Source organism: Siphateles boraxobius, unplaced genomic scaffold, assembly GCF_051911475.1.
Source record: "Siphateles boraxobius isolate OS27281-9 unplaced genomic scaffold, OSU_SipBor_1 22, whole genome shotgun sequence".
Lineage (NCBI taxonomy): Eukaryota > Metazoa > Chordata > Actinopteri > Cypriniformes > Leuciscidae > Siphateles > Siphateles boraxobius.
Window position 1 is genome coordinate 29,625,099 of NW_027508833.1, and position 13,234 is coordinate 29,638,332.

The 13,234-nt window shown below is 37.1% G+C and overlaps 1 protein-coding gene across 2 annotated transcripts; it reads right to left on the reverse strand.

Annotated features, from left to right (window-relative positions):
• Positions 1 to 41: 41 nt before the first annotated feature.
• Positions 42 to 12,853, reverse strand: aftphb (aftiphilin b). Of its 2 annotated transcripts, XM_077239529.1 has the most exons (10): positions 12,676 to 12,840; positions 6,737 to 8,156; positions 6,436 to 6,596; positions 5,997 to 6,117; positions 5,725 to 5,781; positions 5,229 to 5,327; positions 4,277 to 4,307; positions 2,077 to 2,169; positions 1,479 to 1,599; positions 42 to 1,365 (listed from the first exon to the last, which is right to left on the reverse strand). In XM_077239529.1, the coding sequence occupies exons 2-10, from the start codon at positions 8,114 to 8,116 to the stop codon at positions 1,233 to 1,235; spliced, it is 2,196 nt and encodes a 731-aa protein (XP_077095644.1). In that variant the 5' UTR covers positions 8,117 to 8,156; positions 12,676 to 12,840; the 3' UTR covers positions 42 to 1,232. The 2 variants fall into 2 exon arrangements, with proteins under 2 accessions (XP_077095644.1, XP_077095645.1); XM_077239530.1 differs by lacking the exon at positions 2,077 to 2,169 and having other exon boundaries at positions 12,676 to 12,853.
• Between the last annotated feature and the right edge of the window lie 381 nt (positions 12,854 to 13,234).

The following is a 13,234-nucleotide window of genomic DNA, read 5'->3' on the forward strand; positions in this document are numbered from 1 at the left end:
TCCGGGCAAATCTTATACACTGAAACCATTGAAAAGGGAACTAGTTTATCTGCCTTTTTTATTGTTAAACTTCAAAATACAAATTTACAACAGAAGACAAAGACAAATTCCTTTATACACTCTTTTCCACAGGAACAGTACAAATTATTTCCATCTTTTCTTTAAGACGTCATATCACTGCTGCTGTCATAATCATATTATATCAGATTGTGCAAAAGATCCACCTTTAAAATAATTCAGTGAAAAGACATTAATAAGACAAACAAACCAAATCACAAATAAAAAAGCAGACACACATTTACGCAGTTCCCTTATTGAAGTTCTAAAAATTAAATGATAATATAATCTTCTCTTGTGTGCTTGTCAGTTGTGGGAAAATAAATAAAACAACTAAAGGCAGTAAAAAAAGAAAGGATGTTTAGAAGATAAAGGTACTTCACTTAATGAAGTGTACAAGAGCGTAAAAATGGATCAAAATCAGTTAAAGGAAGTACTGAACTGAATGACATTTAAAACAATACAGAGATTTAAAAAGAAAATCACATATTAATGTATGTGTGATTATATTTATATATAAATATATATAAGCAACCAGGGGTCAGTATTCACTTAAATTTCCTGCCACTTTCCGGCCACTTTCCTTCTGAGTTTAGCTCCAACCCTGATAAAAACGCACCTGCCAGCAGCTTTCTAAAAACCCCAAAGACATTGATTAGCTTGTTCGGGTGTGTTTGATAAGGGTTGGAGTTAAACTCTGCAGGACAGTGGCTCTCCAGGACCAAAGTTGCCCATTCCTTATTTACAGGCTCTGATTTCAAGTAGTAAATTGTGCAATCCTGCATTTCACCGAGTGAAAAGTACTCACATTTTCACAAACATCACTCAAAAATAAAACCATAAACACATGTATCAGACATTAAAGGTGAATCTGCTGTTCTACATACTGTGTATAAAAGACAGGCAAGTCTATTTTCTGCTGGGAAAATATCAGCAGGAACATTTTCACACATAACAGGGCAATTCACTTAAAAAAAAACAACTTGTAATAACTGCAGGAGTGAAGAAATAGGGAGCTTTTAAAAGGTTACATTTTTATATTAAATGTGATTTTTTTTGTTTGTTGAAGAAACAATGACTTGATCTGTTTTTGTAGCTGTCTATGAACTGAATAAATGATGATGCCATACTGACTTTGAAATCTTTGAAAGGTGATTGGCTGATACCATGTTTGGTTATATATGATTGGCTGCTGGAGTTAGAATGGAGGGGAACATTAGAACCCTGGCCTGCATGAAGGACAGGTCAGGGAGAAGAGAGATGACCTTTGCTGCTTCCTCGCTTATCTTTTCATCTTTTTCTGGCCTCCTGTCAAACACACACAAAGAGAGCATTTTCTTAGAGATTAACCTTTCTAGCCCTCTAGCTATGTAGTTGCGCTCAACATGTTACCGCATGCCAAGAATATGTATATGTCTCACCTCGCTGTTGTTGTGGTTTTCTCCATAGTCTCCATGAGTTTTGTAAATGCATCAGCAATGCTGCGACCAGTGGTGTTCTCAATTTTAGCTGTAGTCAGTTCATATATCTCTGGATCAACACCTAAATAAACAGAAAAATAAATTAAAATAAATCAAAGGACACATACACACACACACACACTCATTTTGTTTAAAATGCTTTACACTTACAGTTCATTACACCGCTAGTAACGACAATGAAGCTACATAAACAGGATCTCAGAAACAATAGAATTTGTTTTAATTAAATATAAAGTTCATGCGAGTCTATCACTTTCTTAGTAAGACTTAAAGAATTTCCCAGACACATTGAAGCAGAACACTGTATCAATAGTGCATTAGATTAAAGGCAGAAAAACAGATACTCACACTGGCAGAGACTGTAAGCAAGTCCAGAGAGAGGAAATCAGGGACAGAACACTAGAGTACGAACAAATGCTAAAGACGACAAGCTTCCCTAAAAAGTAATTTTGAAATTACAGACACAAGGAAAAAGGAAGAAAAGAAGGTTTCACAGCAAGCCAGTCACTTAACGGAGATGAACCCTTTCTGTTCTGACCTGGTAGTGGAGTGTCATTTTCACTATCTGAGCTACATTCATCCACAGGCCCAAAATAGTCCAAATTTAGCACTGAGATTCCACCATCTTGTGCTTCACGTGAGAGCCACAGCAATGACAACAAGACATGGAGGGTTAGTGTGTTGTTAGTAGCTCAGGATATTCACAATATATATATATACAGTATATTACTGTTCAAAAGTTTGGGGTCTTTTTGGAGGAAATTAATACTTTTATTCAGCAAGGTTGTATTAAATTGATCAAAAGTGACAGTGAAGACTTGTACATTGATACAAAACATTTTTATTTCAAATAAATGCTGCTCTTTTAAACTTTCTATTCATCAAAGAATAAAAAAACCAAAATTGGTTTCCACAAAAATATTGAGCATGAACAACTTTTTTCAATATTGATAATAATAAGAAATGCTACTTAAGCAGCAAATAAGCATATTAGAATGATTTCTGAAGGACACTGAAGACTGGAGTAATGGCTGCTGAAAATTCAGCTTTGCCATCACAGGAATAAATTACATTTTAATATAGAAATAGTTATTTTAACTATTAATTTACATATTACATTTTTTTCTGACTTTGATATTTAAATAAATTCTGAATTTGACAGCAAATCTTACAGACCCAATCTTTTGAATGGTACAGTGTACACGTATAATAGCAAGAAAATGAAAAGGCAGTTCAGCACCAGAAAACTTTTATTAGGAGTGACAAAGCAGGAAAAGATTAGACCGGAGATGAAAGCAAGAGAAGAACTGTCGTATAATATATTTATTGACAGATTTAAAAACCATTTGGTTCAACATAACTGGAAAGAAATTACTATCCAGATGAAGAGCTCAAGGTTGACTATTTTGGTTAAAGAAATTTTCTTCATTCGATTTAAGTTTGACATTTGTGACATGATGCTGATTATCACTGAAGATAATTGACTTATCCCTCAATATAAAAGAGCTAAAATATCAAGGCAATTGCAATTGAAGGAAGCCTTAACATAGATTAAAAAATATATATATATAGCCACAACATGTAAAAACATTTAGCTTTTTTCAACAAAAATTAAATAAGGGATGAGATTAAATTATTTTTGTGGTTATCAACTGTAACTGTCAACATTATGCCGCAAATTCTGTTGACTGAACTTGTAATGAATCCAGAACATTCCCTTAAGATTGAGACAAAGCGGTATATCACAGTTTACAAGTTAAGTTGGTCAAAAAAAGTGCATTAATGAATGTTTCACTGCTAGTAGCCACAGTGGGTTTTTAGACAGTAAGGAAAGAAGAAAATTATACATTAACATAGACTGCATAACAGAAATCACCACCTAATTAAACCTTCACAATTTTGAAACAGCCTCTCAGTAAATTGTAGCATCTGTATGTAAATCTTTGAAAATGCGGTGGTGTTTCCTCTTTAATTTTAGCCAAGGCGTGCTATACAATGGTTTCAAGTAAGCACCAGCAGTAAGGTCAGCTATTCCAAAAGATCTTTTTTTTGTCAAACCTGAGACAGTAGCTGGTGCATAGGGATTAAATTGGTTGTCCTTTTGACAACACAACTGAGAACGTATTTATTATTGGGTAAAGTTCTCTTTATCTCAAGTCTTGCATATAATGGCAAGGTAATAAACAACTGCATGAAGCTGCATACTTATAATCTGAGGTAGTACACTTCAGCCTCTGTGTGTATATGAGTGTGGACAACATAGTGACATGGACTTTCAGATGCAGAACAAGAGAGGAGATAGGCAAGATGTAAACAAACTAATATATAAAAGATGAATCTAAGATGAACTGATTTGTATCTTTGCTGACTGAATACTGTTTCACTTTTGAGCAGAAGAAGAAAGACAAACAACTGGGAGAAAAAGAAAAGAGTTTCCTGTTCTTCCGATCATAAATAGAATTTGGACGGTTACTTCTCAAATTGTTCTGCTAAAGCTAGTTTAGTGTTAAATCAACACTGATAAAACAAACATACAGGAGAGAAACTTTTCTAAGTGGTGTGTGAATTGCTAAGGAAACAGGAAGTTTGAAAAATGGAGAGAAGAGTGTGGTGAGAAAGAAAGGAAGTGCTCAGACAGGGATGATAAGCGAGGCAGCATCAGGAGTAGGATTTCTGCCGTGAGTGGCGAGTGGCTTTTTCTTGAACTCTAGAGAAGGAGGCACGGCGAAAAGACGTACCGTCAATACTAATGGTCAAAGAGGACGCCACCTGCATCACAACAAATGTAGTTTAGCAAGCATTCAAAGTAGCGTCTGCACAGGGTTGTCGACTTCAATACTCTGCCAGGACGCTTTGAGCTTGACGTCGACTAGTCGCTGATCATGGCCTATAGAGGGCGCAACAGCAAGTCCACTTTTACACACCGTTTCCAACAGTTAAAATGACAAATAAATCCACACTCCGAGAGCACTCCACAAGATATATTGGATTATACCATCTGGATGCTCAAAATTGATCAAGTGAATGCACGTTTTAAACAGCTTATTGCACACGCAAGTTAATCGCCGTTCTAAACTAATGCGCTCCTGCATTATAAAACGCACACACTGACAGTAGCCTATTGCTCGCATATCTTGTGCAGATTGAGCGCACACAGAAACATTCAGTAGCGCAGAAATGTATTGTCAGCACTGTTCTGTGATTTATCAATAAAATAGCTTAGAAACTGAAAAGTTCTAGCATATATTTCTTAGTAACTAAAACCCATAGCTTCATTATTAGTAGAGACGCTGCCAGGTAGAATTAATTCACAAGCAAACGCTCTCTCATTAATGCATTTATATAATTGTAATCTTTACTGTGCTACTATATCTGTATCTGATTTTGCCATATGCCATAGCTGAGCACAAGGCAACCTGCGTTCAAGACTCAGCTCGAGGTTAAGGCTTATTTGATCATTAACGACGTCATCAGCGACTAGTCGACGTCGACTCAACTTTAATCACATTTTAAATCACAATGTTGACTTAAAAAAACTGAAGTCGTTCAACCCTTAATACAAAGTACTTACAATCAGCTTTTAATAGCGACAGAATGTCAAAGAATTACAGAAAGAAGATTAGATCCTTAATATATCTGTATCTTTATATCTAGATAACTAATATCTATGTGCATGTCTGCACTTCTCACCTGAGTGCATAGAATATTTCCACTCTCCACAGAAGCAGAAGGGGAAAGTGCAGGGGAGGCGGGTGATTTTTGAGACTCTTTGGTGGGTTCCAGCATTCCCTGAGAAGAAGGGACAGATGTTTGGTGAAAACAAAAATCACAAAAGAATGATACACACAAATGTATCATAAAGTATCAAGAATAATAGTATTAATATTTATCAAGAATACAAGTCAATTTAAACTTTATATTCATAAAACAAACAGTTTTTCATTAAAACATTACATTAAGCAGCACAACTGATAATGAGAAATGCTTCATGATCAGCAAATCAGCATATTTAGAATGATTTCTGAAGGATTATGTGATTGGAGACTGGAGTAATGACGCTGAAAATTCAGCTTTGCCATCACAGGAATAAATTACATTTTAAAATATGTTAACATAGAGAACAGTTATTGTAAACTGTAATAATATTTTACAATATTATGTTTTTGGGGTTTCGGACTTCACTTACCAGTCCAGCAGCAAACATAGGGACGATCACTGGCTTCTGCTTGTCTCCAGTGAACAACTATTAGAGAAATAAGAAAAAAAAATCAATCATGTCAAATCATTAAAAAGAAAGGAATAGTAAAAAAACCAATTAGTACTAATTAGTCACAACTAAACCCTGTGACTGTCTGTTTATCAGTGTTTACTGACTAGAAATATACTTCACATGAGAGAGAAACCAGCTGTAATCAACAATACTGCATGTCTATGAGGTATGTACTTTCAAGAACTCACAATATTCCTGATTCCTAGGCAATCCAGAAGAATTCTATTACTATGGGAGCCTGCCCACTTGAACTTAAGGCCATGACTGCTGTGGATCTCCTGAAGGTGGCACCACAAGGCCAATGAAGTCCTGCAGAAATAAAAATTAACCAAGACCTTTATACCCTGAGTTATTACTCATGAACTAGTCGAACCAAACACACAGGATATATTTAAACACTAGACATGGAGCTTATTAATAGAAGCCGCCTCAGGGTAAAAAATACAGATCACATAGTTAAATATATTAAGTCAGAATTACAACAAATAAAGTCACAATTGTGAGATATAAAGACTTGTTTTCTACAGTGAGGATGGGTTTTCATACTAGCAAGCCCAAATAAGCAACTATATTCTGGAAATAAGTCAAACAAATCTTAGAAGCTTGTAGTCAAGATGAGACTCTTACTCCTGTGCCAAAGAGCTGCTCGGATCCTTTTGCTCCTGAGGATCCTGAGCCTGCAGGAATTTGTGGAGGGGCAAGACCTCAGTGACCCCGCTGACCTCAGGATGGACGTCTAAAGGGAAGGCGGTTCTGAAGAGATGCTGTAATTTGCAGCAGAACTCAGCCTGTGAGATGAAAACTCAGGTTGCAGTTCATCTAACCTTTTTACATGCAATTTTTAGGGTTTAAAATCCATTAATCGAACAGCAATTCATGTTAATAAAAATGGATTGCATGAATAGTGATTAACATGTAAATGACTCACAGTGCTACCCTGGAGGTCACCACTAGAGGGCACTGTTGAAGTCTCAACATCTTGTTCTTCTTTACCCAGGTAAGTAGTCTGTTCCTCCCCAAATGTGGCCCATGAATCCTGATCCTCTTTTGTGCCTTCATTGGGTCCAAATGCAGTCCAGTTGTCTTGCAACTCCTGCACTCCTTCAAATGGAGCTGCACTAAAGTCAGCAAAACTGTCACTGGGAGGCAACTCAGAACAAAAAGCCCCTTCATCGCACGCTGCTTCCTCAGCCAGCTCATTGTCCTCCTTGAAGTCCTTAAGGGTGTCCGCGTCACCAAACTCATCATCTGAGGAGCACCTGGACATTGCTGTGACAAATTCAGGAAATCCTTCCTGTGTTATAGATTCAGTCTGGCTGAAGTCTGAGAAACCCTGAGATGTATCTCTGAAATCGCCAAAATCCTTGTTGGCCGTGGGATCCTTAGGTAACTCAATGTCATCCTCTTCTTCCCCCTCCGCCTTTGCAAACGATCCAAGAATTTCCCTTGTGTCTCCACTTATCTGTTTGTCAGAGATTAGATCTACATACATGGAGGGGGCCGTCTCTGCTTCGACTATGTCATCCCAGTCCACAGATCCGTCCTGTTGACCACAAACAACAAAGTTCTCCATTTGTTTATGCTCGCCTTCAGGTTCTTGTGCATCTCTACAACTAAACAACTGAGAGTCACCACATAGCTCCAGTCTCACTTCCGTCTCTCCAGGTTCAGAGGCTTTTTTATGGGATGAATGATTGTTTGAATCAGTCAGGTTGTCCATTTTGTTGATCAACTGGTTTCCGTCTAACACATCAGCTACGCTGACGTCCAGTCCAGAGTGTACTTCAGTGTCTGTGCTTTGTAAGCAGGTGGAAAGGGCTCTTTCCAGCTCTGAATTTGCACAAGACTCACTGTATCCATTACTGAGGATTAGTCCATCGCCTGAGCTGCTGATTCGGACATCAGGAAGTATCGAGGGAGAGTTCTGACCATGTTCAGTAAAGAGCGCCCTCTGATCGAAGGACGCCAAATTTGTGACCATCTTAGATAATTCCTTTTCTGTTTTATCGACACTGCTAATTGATTCTTCTACCATTTTTCTCTCGTTAGCCCATTCGCTCTTCCCTGATACAGCGACATTCTGTATAGATTTGATGTACAGGTCAGGTGGAAATTCCTCCAGCACGTTTGATTGGTTGAATGTTGTGGGCGTGTCGATGTCTGAGAAGCTGAAACTGGACGACACTCCTCCGCCATCAAAACCCCCAAACTCACCAAACTCACCAAACTCATCCTCCTCTTCTTCCTCTCCAGCCTCATCCAGTGGAGGGGGAGAGGAAGAGTACAGACGGATGACATCGGGCTCCATGGTCCTCTTGCGCCACCTGCGGCCACATGCACACACACCCCTTGAGAAAAAAAGAGAGATAAGACAAAGACAATTATAGAAAACTTGAGAATGTTTTATTATCATTATTGGTCAAGGACAAAAAATTATATAATAACACTGACTGACCCAACTTTAACAATCACCTCTTTTGATTAGCATAGAAACGCATCTCATTAGATATTATTATTAGACGGTTTATACACGTCTGCACCAAAGAAAAGCTGAAAGCAAATAATACAACAGCCAAATTCACTAGCACCAGCAGTAAGTTGATATTTTGGATTTTGAAATGTATATTTATTTGATATTTTTTAAAATGTTTTTTTTTAAACATTTAAATTTCAAATTATTTGAACTGTATCAGCTCTCTTTGTTTAGAAACCCGTTTCTTTTCCTCCTCTGAATTTACTGCATATTTCATACTTATGATATAATTTTTCGTTTGGCGTGGTTCACTTTCACATTGCTCTTTTTGCAAGTAAACCAACATTTGTAAACAAAACCACACGAGTGCTTAGGTCATCCATGCATTGGACAGAAATTTGAACCGTACCAGAGTTCATTTGAAACTGGTCTGAGACCACCTCTTCAGCTGGGTCTCGGTACAGTTGTTTGGTTCACACCCAGGTGCGATTGTTGTATTCACACCTGCCTAAAAGTTCCGCACCAAGGGGCGAAACGAACTTGAGTTTGATTCAATCGAACCAAACAAGACAGGTATGAATACACAAAAGTAGGAGAAGCCACTGTACATAATAACTTTCGTATATAATAAATTACTTGCACCTCAGAGCGCTGCAGGCGAAAACAATAAACGCATTTCCGAGGAAGATGACTGTTGTTTGGGAATGCAATCGTGTAAAACAATTCTGGAAGGTAATTATACAAAATCACTTTGACACCAGACTTTGCTCAGGCATTTCAGATGCTGTGCAAAAAGATCAGTCTGCTGGTTAGTCCATTTATGCAATGACATGATTTGTTTTTTTAAATGTGCATAAAGCAATTTATACATTAAATGTGCTTCCATTGTAGCATATTTTCTTATCGGATAAAATGTTTTATCCGACTCAAACTAGCGCATGTTTTTATGTGCATTTTTTGAATTTATGCGCATCTTGGTGTTTCCATCCAGCAGTTTTTTACGTGATATCCCAAAATGGGATGGTAAATGGCATTTAAATAGGTGGGTGGAAACATAAGTTTATGATTCCATCCAGTCAAAGATTTCAGCCTTTTTTGAACTTCTACAGCTGATTTTAGAACACACATTGTAGCATATGTCATGCGTAGCAATGAGACGCATGTTTCTCCTTTAGTTTGTTGTGTTCAGAACAACTTGTTGTGAAAGATCCTCAGTCGTTATGTAGTAGTGTATGATGCCTAGCAACCATTTACAAAGTTGGCAAGTGTATGACGCCTAATGCCATGTGATCTATTCCAGCCTTTACTGATGTACTTAGCATTGAGTTCAGTGGAATTACTGTAATAAAATAATAATTACAAATAACTTAATAAAGCAGGATTTCCAGTCATGGACAACCTTGAAAAAATAATTTCAAATTGTGATGGGAATGGGTTTGAATAAATTCTTAAACATAATGGGGAAAAGTGATTGAAATTATGAAATTATTATAGTGAATGATTTTTTTTCCTATTTATGAAATAAATTATTATTTGTGAGTATATTGCCTAAAACGTTTTTAAAAATCCTTGAATGACTTGGAAAGTCCTGGAAATTCATTGGTTAAAAAAAAGGCATTGGGCCCAGTAATAGATTGAAACTCTTATACTCTGAATAATCTTTTTAAAAGACCTTATTTTTAGCATAAACATTTAATGTTTCTGTTCCAAACAAACATAGACTGATTAATCTCTGTATGACCACCTCAGCAGCCTTTCCAGTTTGATCATGGGGGTAGAAAATACCCTCAAACTGGCTTTGTGGATTGTGCTGGACATGACTATCCTAGTTACTTTCTATATAAAAAAAACATTTAAATGGTGAATTAGGCTAAATCTGATTTTTTTAGGCAGTAGATGCATGGAGATTTTGTCCCTCAGTGCTGTTTGTCTCAGAGCACAAAGGAAGTGGATTGGGTTCCCTCATCAGTTTACACTCCCTTCATTTACACAGTGTGCGTGTGTATGTGAGCGTGTCTGCTTGCCTGAGGCAAACTAAATACTCCAGTATGTGGGCTAGTAATCAAAATATTTAAAATTATATTGGCCCAAACTCACATCAGTGTAATTTTGTGCTTGTGTAACTGACTAACTATAGGGAAATTTCCAGACAATGATTTTCCAGATTCAAAGAGCTTCTGTGCAGTTTAAGTGTAGGTAAGATTGGACTTTAAACTTCACTACAAGTTTGTGTACCCCCTTTAAACACACACAAAAGCCACTGTATATGCTACAGTTCAAAGGTTTGTGTTCAGGAAGATTTTTCTGGGGGGAGGGGGGATAAATGAATACTTTCATTCAGCAAGGATGAATTAAACTAATCAAAAGTGACGGTTAAAGACATTTATAATGTTCTAAAATATAAATAATTACTTCTATTTATCCCTGAACAATATATCATGGTTTCCACAACAATAAATAATAATTATTATTATATTAATAAAAATATTATTATTTTTGAAGGATGATTCCTGATAGATCATGTAACACTGAAGAATAGAGTAATGGCTGCTGAAAATTCTGCTTGAGAGCATAAAACACATTTAAACCGACCCCTAATGTTTGAACGGTAGTGTATATGTCACATGCAGGTCTTGTTTAGTTTCACTATCTTATGTTATATGTTTCTCTAAGTGTTCATTAAAGGTTATTTTTATTGTTCTGCATCACACATCTCTTTATTGTATTTGCTACACACTAAACGTGACAGTATGTAGGTTACTGTGTGACCTAATTTAGTTTTTCTTGCAGTCAGAATCAGATTACTAACAGTGTCCATTAGATCATCATGCGTCATCCATGGGATGCTGACTTTAAAGGTTTTGGCTCACTCAACTTTGTCATTGGAATGATGTAAAACAGGACAAATAAAAAAAAGGAATTGCCAGCTGAGCTCTCACCTCATTAATTGTTTGAAACGCTAATCATGTTTGTTTTTTAGGGATCACTCAAATGTAATCGAGGGCATTGCATTAATATTGATACATCATTGATATCAATGCTTGGTCTCTGAGAGGCTAATGTTCTTCAAGTGTTTTTTTGAAGTTATTCTGAGTTATCAACTGTCACCTGATTATAGTTTTGTGTAGATCTACTAGCTGTGAAAAATAGTGCAGATTTTAGCAACTTAACAGAACAGCTTTTATTTTCATATTGAAAACTGCTGTGTAGTGTTAAGATCTGTCTTCACAGAAATCACTAGAATAGCCAAAGCCATGTATTAAGGTTATCCACATACTTTTAACCATATAATGTAGTATTGTACCATACATCTCTAATAAGTTTCTGTAATTACATCTATAATTACACTGTTTACTGCTACCCAATAAACCTATACCACCAAACCTGTCCCTAACTTTACTCGTATCCCACCTTGACAGCAGCAAATGTGTTTTGGGTTGCAATTTATTTTGTGCACTTACACTTGCCTGTACTTACAGTGTACTTACCTAAGAAAGTACTGTGTAATGTAAGGTAACTATAAGGATTAAGGTTAGGTTTAGGGGTAGGTGTTCACAACATGAACACAATTAATGCCATTTTTGACGCAAGTACATATAAGTTAAAGACACTTTAAATAAAGTAGAACCGAAATATGGATGCGAAGGCAAATTAGGCCATGCATAAATTACTGTTTATAAATGTAATGCCAATGAAAAGCTTCCAGTGTAATACCACAGAGCAGACAATGGACATAATACAAACATCTAGATACCACGATAATGCAAATAAGGTGGCTTTCGCCCTCGTGCTTCGTAAATATAGACAGAGATAAACAGGCAGATATTGTGTATTGCTTTCAAAATTGCATAGGTTATATATTGAAGACTGTTTTCTTTTACTTCTGTGGAACACAAAATGAGCTGTTAATCGGATTACAAAAAAGAAGAAGAAGCAATTAAAGTAAAAGATGACAGCCTGACAGTCACTGCTTGCTTTCATTGCATTGTTTATTCATACAATGGCAGTGAAGGACTGCGACTAATATTCTGCCTAACATCTTTTGTGTTTCATGATGAAACATTTTTTTTCAAGGTTTGAAACAACATGAAGGTGAGAAAATAGATAAAATATACCTTAACTTGCACCTCGACTAGAGGAAGTATTTTGCACGAGCTGTCAACGTCTGTTTTGGTATTATGACACGAGACCGCTGTCATTAGCCGGTGTGGTAGCTAACTAACGTTAATCCAATCAACGCCTCAGAACAACATACCTCAGGACAAAGCTGTAAAATTAATGGAAAAATGTGTAACTGTTACTGCCATAGACGAGGTCACGAAATTGGTCATTAGACGCTACTGTCGTGAAATCTAAATGGTTTGACAACAATGAATGCAGCAGATTCTTCTTACCTTCACCTATACGCTATGGATGATCATGACGGACACTCAACCTGTTCAGCGAGAGGACAAGTTTCGTCTCGTCTCGTCTTGTCTAGGTAAAGTTAAACCGGTTCTCACTGCCAGTTTCTGCGCTCATCCGGAGTTCCGTGTCCAACAATACGCAACCGGAGACCCGGGGACCTTTATTATCATTCTGCCAGATCACAGACAGTGATCTACCACCCCCTGTCGGTACGGAGCAGAGACACGACCTATTTTTTTAACAGTCTAGGTCTTCAATCCTGCTCCTGGAGGGCCGCTGTCCTGCAGAGTTTATTTCCAACCCTAATCAAACACACCTGAATCAGCCCATCGAGCTCTTCAGGATCGATTGAATATACAAAGGAAGGTGTGCTGAAGCAGGTTGGAACTAAACTCTGCAGGACAGTGGCCCTCCAGGAGCAGGATTGAAGACCTTGGACACAACACGAGACAACAATGAATACAGTTGGATGAAATAAAGAAAAATTGTTATAATAGAATACAGAAACATAACCGTAAATCATAGCTGCCTGGACTTTACCACAGT

What these genes read in the sequence shown, in the direction of transcription:
- aftphb (XM_077239529.1), bottom strand. Translation starts at nt 8,116, where the DNA reads ATGGAGCCCGATGTCATCCGTCTGTACTCTTCCTCTCCCCCTCCACTG. An exon ending in GCCTAGGAATCAGGAATATT is followed by an intron (nt 5,782 to 5,996) that starts GTGAGTTCTTGA and finishes TTTCTCTAATAG; the next exon opens with TTGTTCACTGGAGACAAGCA. An exon ending in AAAACCACAACAACAGCGAG is followed by an intron (nt 1,366 to 1,478) that starts GTGAGACATATA and finishes TGTGTTTGACAG; the next exon opens with GAGGCCAGAAAAAGATGAAA.